The 20,432-nt window shown below is 46.2% G+C and overlaps 1 protein-coding gene across 2 annotated transcripts in view; it reads left to right on the top strand.

Annotated features, from left to right (window-relative positions):
- Window positions 1–20,432, top strand: part of ME3 (malic enzyme 3) — a 202,734-nt gene that overhangs the window by 132,866 nt on the left and 49,436 nt on the right. For both annotated transcript variants that reach the window (XM_045020317.1, XM_045020323.1), the window contains exons 5-6: window positions 1,164–1,325; window positions 8,740–8,843. In XM_045020317.1, coding sequence (XP_044876252.1) covers window positions 1,164–1,325; window positions 8,740–8,843 — 266 coding nt within the window. The remainder of the gene's footprint in view (window positions 1–1,163; window positions 1,326–8,739; window positions 8,844–20,432) is intronic.

Raw genomic sequence — 20,432 nt, forward strand, 5'->3', positions numbered from 1 at the left:
TTGTTTTTACCCACATAGTTGTTATTGGGGCATTTAGTGCACTGGATGAGGTACACAACATGTTGTGATGGGCAAGTGCAGGTCCCAGGGATCTTGAAAGGGGTATTGTGGCGGGTGTTGATCATTGTACAGTGGAGAGATGTCTGCAAGTTTTGCATCTGTTGTTCTGGCAGGGTCTGGTGCTGCCTTGAGTTGCTGTGTCCTGGTCTGTGGGGAGCTTGCTTCTGATGATGAGCTTGAAGCAGCTGGAGAGTTGTTTGCAAGCCAGGAGAGTGGGTTCAGGAAAGATTTCTTTCAGGATGGGTTCCCCACTGAGCATGGGCTGTAGTTTGGTAAAACCCCATATGGGTTCCAGTGTGGGGGTAGGTGACAACCAGGGGTGTGCCTTTGGAGGGGGTTTTATTTCTGTATTGAAGCAGGTTCTCTCGGGGTATTTGGGTGACCCATTCCATGATGTGATCTACTTCTCTGGTAGAGTGTCCTTGTTTGGTGAAGGTGATTTTGAGTATATTAAAGTGTATATCCCAGAGTGCCTGTATTTTCCTCAGGGCATATTCTCTGGTATCTGAGTGCCTGGCTGTAAATAAAGATTTCTTGGTGTGTTTGAGGTGGTTACTGGATTTATGAGGTAGATGTGGTGATCCGTGGGTTTCTTATATATAGTTGTTTGTAAGGTTCCAGTGTTGAAGCTGATCATGGTATCCAGGAAGTTGATGCTATTGTGGGAGTGTCCAAGAGAGTTTAATTCATGGGTAGTGGTTGTTGAAGTTGTGGTGGAAATCTGTGGTGGAGTTTAAGTCATCCATCCACCTCCCATCGACATAGTGCTGTCTACACTACATAACTGCGTCACTCAGGGGTGTGGATTCTCCATACTGCTGAGTGACAGTCATACCAACATACGTTTGCAGGGCAGAGCAAGGCTCAGAGTCCTTCACTGATGTTTTCCACCGTGCTTTGCCGCCCTCCTAGCCATCTCCCCATGGCTGACTTGCACCTATGTGATAACTAGTAGTACAGTAACCTACACAGGGGACAAACTTCCATCCCGTACTGTGGCTACAAAACTGCATTGTTATAAAAATCTAGGGAGCTGGTACTGCAAACAATGTTAAATAAAGCATTGGCAAAGCTGTATAATGGACGCTCTTCATTATCTGCAGGCCATCGTGGTGACAGATGGAGAGCGAATTCTAGGCCTAGGAGATCTTGGAAGTTATGGCATGGGGATCCCAGTAGGGAAACTTGCCTTGTACACAGCCTGTGGTGGAGTTCACCCGCAACAGTGTCTGCCTGTCCTGCTTGATGTTGGCACAGATAACGAGGTAAGATTACCTGCTTATTTTGTGCATTTAAAAAAAAGAAAAGCTGTTTTATTTAAAGCTGGGTTCTTAACTCAGAGAGTCAGTCCCTGAAATCGGAGCTAGAGTCAAAGGCTACGTCTATACTACCCGCCCGGGTCAGCAGGTAGCGTTGGACTTCTCGGAGTTCGATATATCGCGTCTCTTCTAGACGTGATATATCGAACTCCGAACGCGCTCCCGTCGACTCCAGAACTCCACCACCGCGAACGGCGGTGGCGGAGTCGACGGGGGAGCCGCGGACTTCGCTCCCGCGGCGTCTGGACGGGTGAGTAGTTCGAACTAAGGTAGTTCGAGTTCAGCTACGCTATTCGCGTAGCTGAACTTGTGTACCTTAGTTCGACCCCGCCCCCCAGTGTAGACCAGGCCAAAGACACCTACGATAAGAAGACAGCTAACCCAACAGTGCACGGACGTTGCCAGCCAGGGCTGGCCTTACCATGAGGCAAACTGAGGCGGCCGCCTCAGGTGCCAGACTGTGGGGGGGGGGTGCCACTAGGACCCAGAGTGTAGGAAATTGTGTCTGCTGCTGGTGCATATGTATTCTCTCTGCTCTACATGCACAGACATGGTGGAGTGCTGTGCTGGAGGAAGGGGGGCACAAGCGACATAACAGGCAGTCAGGAGAAAAGGTGAGAGGGAATAACAGAAAGTAGCAGGAGCTGCAGGGAGAGAGAGGAGGCGGATCCTCTTATGTACCTCTCTAGCACCCCCAGGAGCCTGGACTGATTAACACCAGCTTCTCAGGGAGCTTCCTGTTTCCTGCTGCTTCCCTGAACCCACTTGAGGAGAACAGGCAGTCAACTGAAGTAGTAGGAGCCAGTTAGGCCCTTAAGATGCTGATATCGTCCCTCACTCAGGCCCTGCTACCAGCCTGCTTATTTGTCCCCTTCAATAGAGTGTTGAGAGCCACTATAGCTGGCACAGAACAGCTGTCATGAGTGAAAGAAGAAGACACTCCTCTGGGGTAGTATTCAGATAAAGAAAGCAAAGGAAGCTTTTCTATCTAAGCAGGAAGGAGCTCTCCTGAGATACATAGACACAAATGTTCATGATGAGCCTTCCAGCCCCAGTGAGGATGTGAGTGGTGAGGAGATGCCTGATCTTCCAGTTAGTCAGAGTGCAGGTGACCTGGCAGCTACTGCAGCATCCATATCTCCATCTCAAATGGATGTAACCATGCACATTCCAAAATAAAAGTGTAGATCAGAGAAGAGTGTGGTGGAGGCGCAAGAAACAGCTGCTGCTGAGTTTAATTCCTTAAGTCTACATGATCTAGGACTGTGGACCCACTTGAGCAGTAGCCTGAGGGACTTCCTTGTACTGCATGGGCCACAGCAAGTGAAAAACTTCATGTTCCCCAAAGACAATGAAAATAGAAGTTTCCATCCAACACATTACTGGTGTGAAATCCCCAATGGTGACAAAGTGGAGAGTGCTGCATACTGTTTTTGTTGCAGACTCTTCCAGTTTAATGTTCCAGATACATTGGGTTCTACAGGAACAAAGGACTGGAAAATCTGGCTAGAAATCTGGCATGCCTTGAGAAGGCAGCAAATCACCAGAGAGCATTCCATAGGTGGAAAGAGCTTGAGATGAGACTAAGGTTAAAGGCCACCATAGATGATCAGCATTAAGAGAAGATTGCCTCAGAGTCTCTTTACTGGCAAAATGTTCTGAAAAGACTCATTGCCATTGTGTGAATGCTTGCTACCCAAAACCTAGCACTGTGTGGCACTTCAAATTGGCTGTATGTGCCAAGCAATGGAAACTTTTTTAAAATAGTGGAGCCGATGGCTGAGTTTGATGCTATACTCCAGGAGCATCTAAGAAGAGTCACCACCCAAGAAATGTAAACACACCACTACCTTGGAAAAACAATTCAAAATGAGATCATACAGTTACTGGCAACAAAACTCAAACAGAAGATTGTGGCAGATCTGAAGTCAGCAAGATGTTACTCTGTTATTCTGGACTGAACAACTGACATCAGCCATATGGAACAAATGACTGAATGGTGCATTTTGCGACAACAACAGAACCTAGTGAAAATGTCCCTGCAATGGTGACTGTCAGAGAGCATTTTCTAGAATTTATTGACATTGATGATACTACAGGAGCTGGTATGACAAATGTGCTTCTTAAAAAGCTGGAAGATACGGGAATTGCGATAGCTGACATGAGAGTCAGAGCTACGATAATGGTGCCAATATGAGAGGAAAGAACAGAGGAGTGCAGACACGTATCTGAGAGTTAAACCCTCAAGCTTTTTTTGTCCCATGCAGTTCTCATTTATTGAACTTGGTGGTCAGTGATGCAGCATCAGCTTCCAGTGAGGCTGCTGAATTTTTTAATGTAATTCAAAGCATCTATGTATTTTTCTGTGCATCAACTCATCAATGGCAAATTTTGAAACAACATCTGGGAACATCCTCTCTGACACTGAAACCAAGGAGTGCCACACAATGGGAAAGTCGAGTGGTGGCGATAAAGCCTATCAAACACCAAATTGGGAAGATAGATGATGCCATAGTTGCCATTATAGAGGATAATGCTATGAGAGGAACTGTTCATGGGAGAACAGTGGCAGAGGGAAATGGAATCACCAGAAACATACATAACTTCAAATTTCTGTGTGGCTTAGTGTTGTGGCATGACACACTGTTTGAAATAAATGTTGTAAGCAAGAGACTCCAAGGTGTTGACTTTGATATATCTGGAGCAATGGAACAACTGGACAAAGCAAAGTCTTACTACAGTCTTACTGGTCAGATGAGGATTTCAAAACGTTCTGAAGAGTGCACAGAAGCTGGCAGAGGAACTTCACACAGAAGCTATTTTCCCACCCATTCAAGAATACAAGAGTCACCAAAGAAGAAGACATTTTGATTACGAGACACGGGATAATCCTATGAAAGACCCCAAACAACAATTCAAAGTTGAATTCTTTAACCAGGTGATGGATTGTGCAATACAGTCAGTCGAAGAATGTTTCATACAGCTCAAGGAACACAGCAGTATATTTGGGATGTTGTATGATATTCCAAAACTCCTCACTATACCTGAAGAAGACTTACACCAGCAGGGCACTGGAGACAGTGTTGACCCATGATGACATGTGCACTATTGATGCGAATGATTTAGGTGATGAACTGAAAGCCCTTTCAAGATACATTTCAGCAGGATCAACTCCAAAGGCTGCTCTGGAATATATGTGCACAAATAAGATGACCACCCTCTTTCCAAATACTTTTGTTGCTCTGCGAATATTTCTAACACTTTCTGTAACAGTTGCCAGTGGAGAATGCAGCTTCTCCAAACTGAAGTTAATAAAAACACATCTATGTTCCGCAATGACATAGGAGAGTCTGGTCGGCATTGCAACCATCTCAACAGAGCATGAGCTGGCCCAGACTGTGGACCATCAGCAGGAAGCAGTTCAAATCTTTGCAACCAAGAAGGCACGGAAAGCACCACTTTGATTATTCGAAGAGAGAAAAATGCTATCGTTTACTATGCATACAAGAAAAGTTACATTTGCTGTTCAGGTGTTTGAAAGTTAAGTGTTACTTAACATTTTGGAACAAGGCATTTTAAGTTGTTAGTTCTCCTTTACTGGGGTAGGTAGCAGAGCAGTACGATGAGAGGAGTAGAACAGGAAGAAGGCAGAATTGAGACCTTTCAAAGTTTTGACCCAAGCGAGGGGGCATCGGGGCGTCATTTGAGCTCCCCGCCTCAGGGGCCAAAATGTTATGGGCTGGCCCTGTTGCCAGCTTGCACTCTTGCTTGTAGTATGAGGTCAGATAAACACTGGTTGTCCTAATGTTCCGCTGATGGGAAGGCAAAGCTGGAGCTGAGCCAACGGGAGCGGAAGGGTCAGCTCCATCTTTCAGCATGATAAGGTGAGTTAAAAGATTTCAGCCATGCAGATACAGACTGACTTTTCCTGTGAAAAGCGTAAGGAAACTGACACATCCCCGGGTGTGTTTGGAAGCGATTATATTTCAGCAAATGGAGAATCCCCACTGGGTGGTTTGGACTTAATTAATGGCAGTGTTTTGTCAGATTGCACACTTTACTGCACACGATAACAGAACAGGAGGATTCCATCTGTTCGCAGTTTTTCTGCCTTATGACTCTGGCTCAGAAGGGCTGAAATGCAACATTTTATCAATGCCAGAAGAGACATCTGTGAGGATATGTTTTTAAAATAAATTCCTATGGATATTTGCTATGGCCAATCTTGTCAAATATGCAATAAACTATTTTAAAATGTACTTGCTTCTCATTTGACCATAAGCCATCTGAATATATGATTCTCAGCTGGCACGGAAAAACCAGTGGGATAAAGCTTTCAAACTTGAATGCCTAAAGGCAGTCACCTCAATCCAAGCTTAGGCACCTTAATCAGCCATCTGATTTTTTCAGAGGTGCTCAGCACTCCTGGGCTTCATTCGGAATTGTGGGTTCTCAACACCTCTTTAAATGTGGGCCCAGTGTTTCAGGTTGGGCTGCCTAAAAACTGAGGAAGCCAAATTAAAGGCCATTATGGAAAATTCAGGTCTAAGTGACTTCCCCATGCCAGCAGCAGGAGGGGAGTAAGTGTCAGAATTGGGGTGTCTTGGATCCACAGGGCATGCTGTTCCTCTGCCTTTGTACAGTTTCTCTGGGAGTGTACCCTGTTTAGTAATAAGCCCTGGGTCTCCATATCGGACAAGGCGAAGACCCCTGGCTCTGCTCTGGGTTCAATCACCCTGCACTGGCCACTGGGCCAGCAAGATTCTTTTTCCACTCTGCTCACACCTCAGAGTCAGTTGTTTGTCTCAAATTTCAGTCACATGGTTTGTACAAAAAAAACAGGAGTACTTGTGGCACCTTAAAGACTAACAAATTTATTGTAGCATGAGCTTTCGTGAGCTAAAGCTCACTTCTTCGGATGCATAGAATGGAACACACAGACAGGAGATATTTATACATACAGAGAACAATGAAAAGGTGGAAGTATGCATACCAACAGGCAGAGTCTAATCAATTGAGATGAGCTATCGTTAGCAGGAGGAAAAAAAACTTTTTGAAGTGATAATTAAGATGGCCCATAGAAGGTGTGAGGAGAACTTAACATAGGGAAATAGATTCAATTGGTGTAATGACCCAACCATTCCCAGTCTTTGTACAGATACTTTCCCCTGCTCCCCTGGCTCAGTCAGGAGAGGGACTGGGGTCAGACAAGTAATTTACCCATCCTGATCCAAAAAGCCCCTTTGATCGGTATTCATTAACAGTCAATGGTCAGGTTGTTGGTCTCCATTGTATCTCCAAGGTAGCTCCATTCTCATGTTGACAGTTCTTGATAGACCATTCACATGAACCCTTATGTGACTCTCACACAGTCATGTCATTACTTATCCCCTTTTCCAGGAAAGACATTTAACCCCTTCCTACCTATGGGGTAACAATACAAAAGTGAAAGGGAAACTGAATCACAAATGCTTTTCATAAAAATAATGCAAACATGTTCTTAGTACTCAGGCATTCCTGGTTTTCAGGTCTGTGCTCGAACCACAAGGCTATCCCACTCTCGTGAAAAAAATAATAAATTTAATTTTTAAATGACTTGCCTCTGTCTGTGTTAGGTGCATAATGATGCATTTAAAAACACTTCCCTGCCATCTTTCTGGTACTGCAGATCATACAGATCAACCTTTTCAAATTAATTTCAAGCAGATTTGTGGTGGTGGCCAGGCAAATTGGAGTGAGTGGCGTTGCAGTCCGGCCCACAGAGTCATGCACATTCAGGTTTGGCCTGGCCAAACATTGTCGGGCGATGGCTCAGGTCTACCTCCCAATGCCAGTGCCACGGTCTATGCTGATGCGCACCCAGGGCTGACATGTGTGATTCTAGGTAAGGTAGCTGAGGTTTTGAATTTGGCATAAATGGATGGTTTTTGTTATTTTTATGCAGGAGGTAACATTATTAAATCAGAAGTTTCCCACATCTACTGGGATACTTGGTCAGTGTCTTACAGAATTCTTCCATGTACTGCTTGGGCAACTCAGCCTGTGGCTTTCAGAACTTGGAATCACCCAGGTACCTCACTTTAGATAACCAGCGACAGGCCATAGACCACTTAAAAATGTATTCAAGTGCTGTATAGTAATGGAAATATGTGTCTCCTCTTTAAAGAACCATGGCATGGAAGAACAGTCTTAATCAAACTCAATGGAAAACCCCTTTCATATTCCCTGCTAAAGGAAAAACAGCTGGGTTTCTGTGGCTCTGGAAACAGAGTTAGTTTTAGCATACCTGCCAACAGTTACGGTTTTTAAAGCTACAGGACAATAGGCTTTGGTAGGATGCCCCCCTCTGATAGCCATGATTCGGTTCCTGAGTCCAACGCAGAAGTGGGATCTCTTTCTGATGACTCACTGAGACCTTCAAAACATCCCGCTAGCTGGCCCATCTGTCTCCTGCTACAGCTATTTCTGTCACAGTCTCCCGGATGTTATTTCTTTCCATGCTGAATCACCACTTTTGGAGGCAACGGCTTCTTATCAGCCATAGATAGGATGCAGGTCCCAGTTCAGCACCTGTTGGGTTGACTGGAAAAACTGTTTTTTGTAAGTCTTTTGAATGTATGGAATTGTGTCCAATATCTGCAAAAGGCTTTGAGAAATAGAAATCTGAGTCTGAAGTTAGAAAGTGACAGCAAAATCAAGGAGACTAGCAAACATACAGGTGAAGTTGAGGACTAAATGGTTCAGGAGATGAGTAAAGGGCTCTGCAATCAGATCACTGGTTCAAATCCAGCTCAGGTTAATAAAATAGAAAATTTGTTAGCATCTGGTGGCTTAGATGAAATGGATTGATGGCCTCATTAGTTCCTAATGGAGAGGAGTCCATGTTGCAAAAATTATGACTGTCCCTAGTGAACCCCACATGAGCAGTCTTCAGTAAGAAACCTGGAACTGAATGAGCAATGGACACTGAACTATCTACAAGCTGGGCCTTGCAGGGCAAGAGTGAAACACTTCAGGAAGGTGGCATAAGGAAGCACTGTCACTGCATGAGCTCTTCTCATCCTGTGGAGAGAGGACTCTGCTTCCCAGTGCTGTCCAGCAAGCACTCAATTCCTATGATTGTATTTCCACAGTGAGACGCTCCTTGGTGTGGGTTTATTTACCATGAACTAAAGCTACATTTGGTGTTCAGGAAGGGATTTGTGTTTGCATCGTGCCCAGGAACTGGACAGCCGCCATGTTTTGTTGTTTATCAATAATGATTGAAGCTGACATAAATGTGAGACACATGTACATTTTGGATGTAAATCTCTGTCCGGCAGAGAAGCAGGTGCCATAAACAGAATGCTTTGTGTCCTAGGCTCTCCTGAATGATCCACTCTATATTGGACTGAAACACAAGCGGGTCCGTGGGAAACAATACGATGAACTGATTGATGAGTTTATGCAAGCAGTCACTAACAAGTAAGTGGGGCTTTGTGTGAGTCTCCTCTTAGCTGCTTCCATTTAAAAGATGTTAAAACACTCAAAGTAAACACTAGTTTAATTGATAGCTAAGCAAAGAAAATCCATTAATGCAAACCCCTTGGGTGGTCTGGAAATGACCCTGGGTGCTCGAACGCTCCATGTCAAAATTATTTATGTCTTTAGAGAGCTGAGAGGGGACTGACTATTTATAACCATTTCCTGTCCATACATTAGGCTAGAGGTGTCAAATGGGCCTGTGGGCTGTATCCAGTCTCCATGGTGTATTTACGTGAGCTACATAGCAGATTCACGATCTCAGTGTCCTTTTTTTTTCCGTTTTGTTAAGTGTCTAGCTGTCACGGTTGTGAAGTAAACCTTCTAAAAGTAAACAGGGTGTAATTCAATGTGGGGCTGTCTGCCTGAATCTGCAAGCAGCCTGTAAATGACTTACTCTGAGAATGTGAGCTTCCCTGCCTGCCAGTAATCACATCAGTCTCAACCCTAAAGCCTGAAGACATATAAGCATCAACTATCATATTGCTTATTTTAGCAGTGGAACAGGGAAGCTCTTAGGAGTAAATTCTCTGGCTAAAGAATGTGGAATGGGAAGGGAAAGAAGTATAGAGAAATGAAAAGAGAAGAGACACACTAACCAGGAGGAAAGATGGTCCAGTGATTAGTGTGCTAGCTCTGGGAATGGGGACCCAGGTTCAATTTCCTGTGAGGCTTTGGCCAAGCCACTTAGTCTGTCTGTGCCTCATCTCCCCTGTACAGTGTAGTGCAATGCTTAATAAACATGGTGATGTGCTCCGATACCATGGTAGTGGAGGCCATATAAATATTTAAAATAGACAAATATGCAGGGAGCTAGAGAAGAGAAACTGGAAGGAGAAAGACAGAAATAGTGCAGGAGCCCACTGTGTGAGCCAGACTGCCACGACAAGGTACTTAATAACAAAGGCCTGGTCTACACTACGACTTTAGGTCGAATTTAGCAGCATTACCGCGATTTAAGCCTGGACCTGTCCACACAACAAAGCTCTTTTTTTCAACTTAAAGGGCTCTTTAAATCAATTTCTTTACTCCACCTCCAGCGAGGGGCTTAGCACTGAAATCGGCCTTGCCAGGTCGAATTTGGGATAGTGTGGATGCAATTCGACGGTATTGGCCTCCGGGAGCTATCCCAGAGTGCTCCATTGTGACTGCTCTGGACAGTGCTCTCAGCTCAGATGCACTGGCCAGGTAGACAGGAAAAGGCCCGCGAACTTTTGAATTTAATTTCCTGTTTGGCCAGCGTGTTTGCAGAGCTCATGCAGAGCTCATCAGCATGATGTGCACATTGCCGAGGCACATTGCCCAGTCCGTACGTTGTGAGAAGTCTATGACCATGTCCCTCTCGTCACCGTACTGCCGTCACCTCCACGCCTGGTTTTACACGAAACAATTGTCTGCCATTGCTCTGACGGAGGGAGGGGCGACTGATGACATAGCTTACAGGGATTAAAATCAACAAAAGGGGTGGCTTTGCATCAAGGAGAAACACAAACAACTGTCACACAGAATGGCCCCCTCAAGGATTGAACTCAAAACCCTGGGTTTAGCAGGCCGTTGATTTCACAAAACAAATTGGGTCAATTTCTTGTTTTTATCCATCTATCTTTTACATCTTAGGCTGGCAGATGGTGCAGTATGACTACAAGCCATCGTCATCTCCTGGGTGCTCAGCAGAAGATGTTGCATGACAATTGCTAGCCATCATCATCATCTCCTGGCTGCTCGCCAGAAGACGGTGCAGTATGAGTGCTAGCCATCATCATCTCCTGGGTGCTTGGCAGAAGATGGGAATGACCTTGCTGAGTCATTCCCATGTCTGCTAAAGCGCCCCTGACCGATCTCACCGAGGTCGGCTAAAAGAGCACCAAGGAATATGATGACGATGGCTACCAATTGTAACGCACCATCTGCTGCTAAAAGACATGAGCTGCTGCGTAGCAATGCAGTCCCACGTCTGCCAGCACCCAGGAGATAGGTAATAATTGGAGATATACCAATCTCCTAGAGCTAGAAGGGACCTTGAAAGGTCATTGAGTCCAGCCCCCTGCCTTCACTAGCAGGACCAATTTTTGCCCCAGATCCCTAAGTGGCCCCCTCAAGGATTGAACTCATAACCCTGGGTTTAGCAGGCCAGTGCTCAAACCACTGAGCTATCCCTCCCCCATATATACACTGATGGTGAGCTGAGTGGGCTCCATGCTTGCTGTGGTATGGCGTCTGCTCAGGTAACCGAGGAAAAAAAGCACGAAATGTTTGTCTGCCGTTGCTTTCACGGAGGTAGGGAGGGAGGGAGAGGGGGGCCTGATGACATGTACCCAGAACCACCCACGACACTGTTTTTGCTCCATCAGGCATTGGGATCTCAACCCAGAATCTCAATGGGCAGTGGATTCTGCGGGAACTGTGGTATAGCTACACACAACTTCCCACAATGCAACGCTCTGGAAGTCAATGCTAGCCTCGGTACTGTGAACGCAGTCCGCTGACTTAATGCACTTAGAGCATTTTATGTGAGGACACACACAATCGCTCTTTCAGTGCGGGAGGACTGCATGAGCTCAGAGAACATTTCATCGCGAGTGCATTTTTTTCGCCTTCTTATCTGTGCTAGCCTCTGGGACGGAGATGATAGGGGGAGCACTGAAACATTTGCAGCTGCGGGAGGAAAAAAAGGGAGAATATTCTTTAAAAAGACACAGTTTAGAGAACAATGGGTAGACTCTTTCACGGTGAACCAAGCTGTTAACATTACATAGCACATGTGCTTTCGTTACAAAGTCGCATTTTGCCTCTTATATTGAGGGCCTGCCAGTTTTCAGAGGGGCTGCAGTTTTCGGGTTAATTTGCAGCACAAACTCAACTAGCCCCCCCCCCCCACAATTCTCTGGGATGATCACTTCACCCCTCCCCCCACCACATGGCTAACAGCACGGATGATTTCTTTTCAGCCACGGGCACACAGCCCAGCAGGAACGGCCACCTCTGAATGTCCCCTTAATAAAATTCCCCTATTTCAACCAGGTGACCACTCTCCTGAGGATAACACAGAGAGCTAAAGAATGGATGTTGCTTGACTGCATTCCAGTAGCTGTACTGGCTGCGAATGCATCCCAAGTCTTCAGGGCAAATTAATCATTTAACATGCTTGCTTTTAAACCATGTATTATATTTACAAAGGTACACTCAAATATTTTGGCATTTCATCTTTTGGAACATAGAATCATAGAATTCAAGATCAGAAGGGACCATTATGATCATCTAGTCTGACCTCCTGCAAGATGCAGGCCACATAAGCCGATCCACCCACTCCTTAAGCAAGCGACCCCTGCCCCATGCTTCGGAGGAAGGCGAAAAACCTCCAGGGCCACTGCCAATCTACCCTGGAGGAAAATTCCTTCCCGACCCCAAATATGGTGGTCAACTGAACCCCGAGCATGCGGGCAAGACTCTCCAGCCATACCCTCTGGAAAAAGGCTAACAATATCCTATCATTGACCCATTGTACTAATTACCAGTGTGGCACTTAATTGACCTATTGACTAAGCCCGTTATCCTATCATACCATCTCCTCCATAAACTTATCTAGCTTAATCTTAAAGTCATGGAGGTCCTTCGCCCCCACTGTTTCCTTCGGTAGGCTGTTCCAGAATTGCACTCCTCTGATGGTTAGAAACCTTCGTCTAATTTCAAGCCTAAATTTCCTGACTGACAATTTATATCCGTTTGTCCTCGTGTCCACATTAGCACTGAGCTGAAATAATTCCTCTCCTTCCCTGGTATTTATCCCTCTGATATATTTAAAGAGTGCAATCATATCTCCTCTTATCCTTCTTTTGGTTAAGGAAAACAAACCGAGCTCCTCAAGTCTCCTTTCATACGACAGGCTTTCCATTCCTCGGATCATTCTAGTGGCCCTTCTTTGTACCCGTTCCAGTTTGAATTCATCCTTCTTAAACATGGGAGACCAAAACTGCACACAATACTCCAAATGAGGTCTTACCAACGCCTTATATAACGGGACTAGCACCTCCTTATCCCTACTAGAAATACCTCGCCTAATGCATCCCAAGACCGCATTAGCTTTTTTAACGGCCACATCACATTGCCTACTCATAGTCATCCTACGATCAACCAGGACTCCTAGGTCCTTCTCCTCCTCCGTTACTTCCAACTGGTGCGTCCCCAGCTTATAACTAAAGTTCTTGTTAGTCATCCCTAAATGCATAACCTTACACTTCTCACTATTGAATTTCATCCTGTTACTAATACTCCAGTTTACAAGGTCATCCAAATCTCCCTGGAGGATATCCCGATCCTTTACCGAATTTGCAATACCTCCGAACTTGGTGTCATCCACAAACTTTATCAGCCCACTCCTACTCTTGGTTCCCAGGTCAGCAATAAATAGATTGAATAAAATTGGACCCAAAACCGAACCTTGAGGAACTCCACTGGTAACCTCCCTCCAACCCGACAGTTCCCCCTTCAATACGACCCTCTGCAGTCTCCCCTTTAACCAGCTCCTTATCCACCTCTGGATTTTCATTTCGATCCCCATCTTTTCCAATTTAACCAGTAATTCCTCGTGCAGTACCGTATCAAACGCCTTACTGAAATCAAGATATATTAGATCCACCGCATTTCCCTTATCTAAAAAATCTGTTACTTTCTCAAAGAAGGAGATCAGGTTGGTTTGGCACGATCTACCTTTCGTAAATCCATGCTGTAATTTGTCCCAGTTGCCATCGGCCTCAAGCTCTGTAACCACTCTCTCCTTTAAAAATTTTTCCATGACTTTGCATACTACAGATGTTAAACTAACAGGCCTGTAGTTACCCGGGTTACTTTTTTTCCCCTTCTTGAATATAGGAACTATATTAGCTAATCTCCAGTCAAACGGTACAACCCCCGAGTTTAGAGATTTATTAAAAATCATCGCTAACGGGCTTGCAATTTCACTCGCCAATTCCCTTAATATTCTAGGATGAAGATTATCCGCGCCCCCCGATTTACTTCCATTTAGCTGTTCAAGTCTGGCTTCTACCTCAGATACTGTAATGTCTACCCCCATATCTTCATTCCCATCAGTCCCTCTATCACTATTCCTTAGCCCTTCATTAGCCTCATTAAAGACCGAGGCAAAATATTCGTTCAGATATTGTGCCATTCCAAGATAATCCCTAATTCCACTCCGTTTAAGCGGTCCCACTTCTTCCTTCTTGGTTTTCTTCCTATTTATATGGCTAAAAAACCTTTTGCTATTGGTTTTAATCCCCTTCGCTAGGTCCATCTCCACCCGGCTCTTTGCCTTTCTCACTGCTTCCCTACACCCTCTGACCTCAATAAGGTAGGTTTCTTTGCTGATCCCTCCCATTTTCCACTCCTTGTACGCTTTCTGTTTTTTCTTAATCACCCCTCTAAGACGCTTGCTCATCCAGCTCGGTCTAAAACTGCTACCTACGAGCCGTTTTCCCTTTCTCGGGATACATGCCTCTGACAACTCCTGCAACTTCAACTTGAAGTAACCCCAGGCATCATCTGCCTTTAGATCCCTAAATATGTTAGTCCAATCCACTTCCCTAACTAGTCGCCTTAATTTAGTAAAGTTAGCCCTTTTGAAATTGTATACCTTAGTCTCAGATGCAATTTTGATTATCCTCCCATTTATTTTGAAACGAATTAGCTCATGATCACTCGAGCCAAGGTTGTCCCCTACAACTATTTCCTCAACAAGGTCCTCGTTACTCACCAAAATCAGATCTAAAATGGCATCCCCCCTCGTCGGTTCAGCAACTACTTGATGAAGGAATTCATCAGCTATCACGTCTAGGAAAAGCTGAGCCCTATTATTATTACTAGCATTTGTTTCCCAATCTATATCCGGGAAGTTAAAATCCCCCATGATCAAACAGTTCCTATTAGTATTTACCTCCTTAAAAACATTAAAGAGCTCTCTATCCATATCCAGGCTAGATCCCGGTGGTCTATAGCACACCCCAATCACTATCCCAGGGGAGGCTCTAGTAGTTTTCTTCCCCAATGTGACCATTGCCCAAACAGACTCCGTATTATCCATTGCATTGCTAGTTATTTCGTTACATTTCACCTCATTATTGATATACAATGCTACTCCCCCACCTTTACCTTTGCATCGGTCTTTCCTAAACAGCACATACCCTTCCATACCTGTACTCCAGTCATGGCTACCGTTCCACCATGTTTCAGTTATTCCTACGATATCCGGTTTCAATTCCTGGACCAGGAGCTCCAGTTCCTCCATTTTGTTACCTAAGCTTCTCGCATTGGTGAACAAACATCCTAATTTTTGCTGTTTGGCTCCTCTCACCCTTTTCACCCAACTTGGTAGGGACACAGTACTACCAGTATGACCTGTCGATCTAGTATCCGTCCCCCCCCCCCTTCCTTACACCTAACCGTCCCCCTCTGGCTATATCTGTTGTTATCCTGTTGTTCTCACTCCCAATGTATAAATTTGGCGTGGAGAGCACCTGAACCTCTCCCAACCGTCTCCCCCCAGTGTCTAGTTTAAAGCTCTTTTAATCAGATGAGCCAGCCTCCCTCCTAGAAGTCTACTTCCTTCCCTACTTAGGTGGAGCCCATCCCGTGAGAACAGTTGTCTGTCCCCAAAAGCCTCCCAGTGCCCATACATCCCAAAGCCCTCCTTGTAACACCACTCCCTCAGCCAACTATTAATCGTCACAATCCTGTCACCCCTTTGGCGCCCTTCCCTAGGGACAGGTAGGATCCCACTGAAGATCACCTGAGCCTCAATTTCCTTGAGCGTCTTACCCAACCTGGCATAGTCTCCCTTGATCCTCTCTAGCGAGAATCTAGCCGTGTCATTCGTTCCTACATGAAGGATGATCAAAGGGTTCTTACCTGCTCCTCTTAGGATCCTTTTCAACCTCAGGTCCACATCCCGTATTTTAGCGCCCGGTAGACAGCACACCCTTCTGTTCTCTGGATCGGCCCTGGTCACAGGCCTGTCCAACCTTCTCAGTATGGAATCCCCAATCACGTAGACCTGCCTTTTCCTGGGGACAGTGCGGTCCTCTAACCTATCCTCCGTCCCCCCTGGTTGCAAGCTCCTTTCATTCCTATCATTCCTTGTGGTTTCCGTTAAGCCATCCTGTATCCTCCCTTGGCCCACACTTGGTGCTGCCTCCATGGACTCCTCCCCTCTTTCTATCGGACTAGCCGCTCTTCTCTTTTTCCTTGGCCTCCCACCGTCAGCTACCACCTGCTTTACCCCTTCCTCATTCTCCAGACCTTCGAACCTGTTCCTTAGCTCTATTTCTCCCTCACTGGCTCTCCTTTTTCTCGGCCTGCTTCTCACGGTCACATGCTTCCACCGCCCATCTTCCTCATCCGGCGGTCCCCCCTCACTGGCCTTAGCCCCTGCTTTCCCCTGTACCCCTGGGCATTCCCCTTCGGTCACTGCTTGCCATTGCTCCATCAGCTGCTCGAACCCCCTTCTATGCTCTACCAGGGTTTCTACCTGCAGCTCTAGGCCTTGGATCTTTTCCTCCAGCAGCTCTATTAGGCGGCACTTCATGCATACATAGTACTGTTCTGGGTCCCCCGCTAGAACCATGTACATACCGCAGCTGCTGCATGCTCTCATCCTCGGTGTATCCTCCACAGCTTGGCTCATGGCTGCTGCTGTCTCAGCCTCGCTCGGCGTGCTTACCTGGGGAACATGGGGGACACGGCGCCGCCCCCTTCCACCTCCCCCTGTAAACTCCCACTCAAACTCCCCTGTTGGCCGGCTCCTGGGCCGCTGCGATCAGCTGTGCCGCTGCCTGGCTGGGCGGCCGCTTTTATAGGCCCCCTCCTCCGCCTAGCTCCGCCCCCTAATCAGGGCTCAGCAGTCTGCCCCGACAGAGAGAGACACAAGCACCCCAAAGACAGACGCAAACACAAAATACCTGGCTCCTCCAATGGGAACTCCCACTCAAACTTCCCTGTTAGCCGCCCTGTTGGCCGGCTCCTGGGCCGCTGCGAACAGAGTTCTGATAGCACAATTCATCTCCCCATACAGCGATCAGATCCAGTACCTCCTGTTCAGTCCATGCTGGAGCTCTTTTGCGATTCTGGGACTCCATGGTCACCTCTGCCGATGAGCTCTGCACGGTCACCTGTGCTGATCAACTTGCCATGCTGGCCAAACAGGAAATGAAATTCAAAAGTTTGCAGGGCTTTTCCTGTTTACCTGGCCAGTGCATCTGAGTTGAAAGTGCTGTCCAGAGCAGTCACAACGGAGCACTCTGGGATAGCTCCTGGAGGCCAATACCATTGAATTGTGTCCACACTACCCCAAATTCAGCACGGCAATGTTGATTTCAGCACTAATCCCCTCGTCAGGGAGGAGTACAGAAATCGATTTTAAGAGTCCTTTAAGTCAACAAAAATGGCTTCGTCATGTGGATGGGTGCAGGGTTAAATTGGTCTAACGCTGCTAAATTCAACCTCAACTCGTAGTGTAGACCAGGGCTTAGTTACCCTCCTTATCCTTGTACCTGCTAGTCTGAACAAAACATCCTCATCCATTATCTTGTCATGCCAGCCTGATCTGACAAGAGGTCAGCGTGTTCTTGTTCCATCTCATTGGAATGCATTTACCAAGTTACTTGAGAGATCTGTGTGGTTTTGTACCATCCTCTCCAGTCAGGAATGTGCTTACTTGGTGTTAGCTAATAGTCTAGTTGGCAGCCGGTATCAAGTGGAGTGCCCCAAGAGTCGGTCCTGGGGCTGGTTTTGTTCAATATCTTCACTAATGATCTGGAGGATGGCGTGGATTGCAAGTTTGCAGATGACACTAAACTGGGAGGAGCGGTAGATACGCTGGAGGGTAGGGATAGGATACAGAGGGACCTAGACAAATTAGAGGATTGGGCCAAAAGAAATCTGAAGAGGTTCAACAAGGACAAGTGCAGAGTGCTGCACTTAGGACGGAAGAATCCCATGCACTGCTACAGACTAGGCACCAAATGGCTAGACAGCAGTTCTGCAGAAAAGGACCTAGGGGTTACAGTGCACGAGAAGCTGGATATGAGTCAACAGTAAGTCAACAGTGTTGCCAAAATGGCTAACGGGATTTGGGGCTGTAAAGTAGGAGCATTGCCAGCAGATCGAGGGATGTGATCATTCCGCTCTATTCAGCACTGGTGAGGCCTCATCTGGAGTACTGTGTCCAGTTTTGGGCCCCACACTACAAGAAGGATGTGGAAAAATGTGGAAAGAGTCCAGCAAAGGGCAACAAAAACTATTAGGGGGCTAGAACACATGACTTATGAGGAGCAGCTGAGGGAACTGGGATTATTTAGTCTGCAGAAAAGAAGAATGAGGCGGGGTTTGATAGCTGCTTTCAACTACCTGAAAGGGGATTCCAAAGAGGATGGATCTAGACTGTTTTCAGTGGTACCAGATGACAGAACAAGGGGTAATGGTCTCAAGTTGCAGTGGGGGAGGTTTAGGTTGGCTATTAGGAAAAACTTTTTCACTAGGAGGGTGGTGAAGCACTGGAATGGGTTACCTAGGGAGGTGGTGGAATCTCTTTCCTTAGAGGTTTTTAAGGTCAGGCTTGACAAAGCCCTGGCTGGGATGATTTAGGTGGGGATTGGTCCTGCTTTGAGCAGGGAGTTGGACTAGATGACCTCCTGAGGTCCCTTCCAAACCTGTTATTCTATGATTCTATGAATACCTAGTGTGGTGGTGTTTTGCCAAGGCCAGGCCTACTCTGGTCCAGAGCCTTTGATTCACACTGTTAGTTATGCCTAATGCTCCAGCAAGGCCTACACTATATACAGGCCGTATTCTCCCCTTATCTTAATCTTCATGCAAACCTTCCATTGACATCAGTGGGTTTCTCTGTTTATACCTCAACTCATGGACCATCATTCAAAACGGAGGTAAGCCCTCTCCATTGAATGAGTTTGATACATAGGCATGAAGCCCGGTCCTGTGGCTCTCACTCTTTTCCCATTGTAATCACTGGGACTGCTCATGAGAGTAAGGACTGCAGCACTGGACCCTAAATCTATAGATATGGGCCCGAACTTGCACACCAGAACAAAAACACCTCTGCAGTTCAGGTCCTGATTGGAGCTTTACACGTGGCACTCCAAAGTCTCCTACCTGCTTGCCCTGAGCTTTGGGGAATTTGGATTCAAATTTTGCAGATTGGGCTGATCTCTGCTGGACTGTCATCCTTCCAGTAGGTTCAAGGTCAGTCACGACCACCTCTCCTTTCTTTCTGGCTAGTTGGGAGGGAGGGGATGGCCATCCCGAATAGTATTCTGTTGTAACACAGGGTTATGGTATGGAAAAAGCTGAGAACCAATGCTCATGGCTATTGTTTACGTGCTTTTCAGTGCATTCTTGTGCCCAGGTGGGGACAGTGAAAGTACATGACAATCCCCTCGACTCACTGAAAGAGATATTGGAAGGAAGAGAGAGAAAACTCTATTTAAAACAGACTGGAAAAGCCCTAACCTCTTGAGCATCATTTTCTGCATCTGCTAAAGTAACAGATGATGTTAATCAGGGACTGCAGAGTGCTGCAGTGCACTCCTACTCACCTGATTTATGAGGTGCTTCATGTTTGCTTGTCTTCCCTCCACACTGTTATTGTTTCAGTTCTTTGCATTTAAAGGCACCATGTCAGTTACATGAATTAGGTTTCCCTCTGTCTCAGCAGGCTGTTTTTGCGTGCACTGCTGCGCAGTGTAGGCTTATGTCTCTCATAAAGGAGGTCTGGAGGGTTCTACGGGCAACACCTACCAAAAAAAAAATGACCAGTGCCCTTCCCCCATGCCCAGGTGAGTCGGGAGGAACAATAAGGAGGGAAATGGTGAGGACTGGTCAGTGCCTTCAGCAGCTGTAGGTCCTGGGGGAGCTGACTGCTTTAGAGACAGTGTCTGTGCTACCCTCAGTTTTTGTGACTGGCCCTTAGTCCAGTGGAATTGGGTACTAGACTGAGAGAACAGGGGTGAAATCCTGGCCTCATTGAGTCAATGGGAGTTTTGTTGTTTACTTCAGTGGAGCCAGGACTTCACTCCAGGTTCCCGTTCCCAGTTCTGCTACTGACTCACTGCGCGACGTTAGGCCGGGCCCTTCACCTCTTCTGGGCTGCAGATTCCCCATCTGCAACGTGGGCTAATAATTATTACCCAGCTTTATAAGCCCCTGAGATCTGTGGATAAAAAATACTCTATCTAGTGATAAACATTATCACTTCAGCGAGGGGTGCACTAGAAATGCTTAAAGGAGAACCTGAAAAGAGAGTGGGAAAATTTGAGCTTATGCCTTTTTTGTTCTTTATAATGGACAAAGGCCTGATTCTCTTTTTTTTAAAAGTTGGCTCTTTTGTGGCTTGTGTTGACATTAGGAATTCATGTCTTGTCTAATCTGGAAGACTCTGGCAGTAGAGAAACACATCTGTGGAATCACAAGAGATTGAAAGCAATTGGGAGGTGAAGGGAATTGTAGTCTGATTGTTTACAGTTGGTA

The sequence above is a fragment of the Mauremys mutica genome, chromosome 1 (assembly GCF_020497125.1).
Source record: "Mauremys mutica isolate MM-2020 ecotype Southern chromosome 1, ASM2049712v1, whole genome shotgun sequence".
Classification (NCBI taxonomy): Eukaryota; Metazoa; Chordata; order Testudines; family Geoemydidae; genus Mauremys; species Mauremys mutica.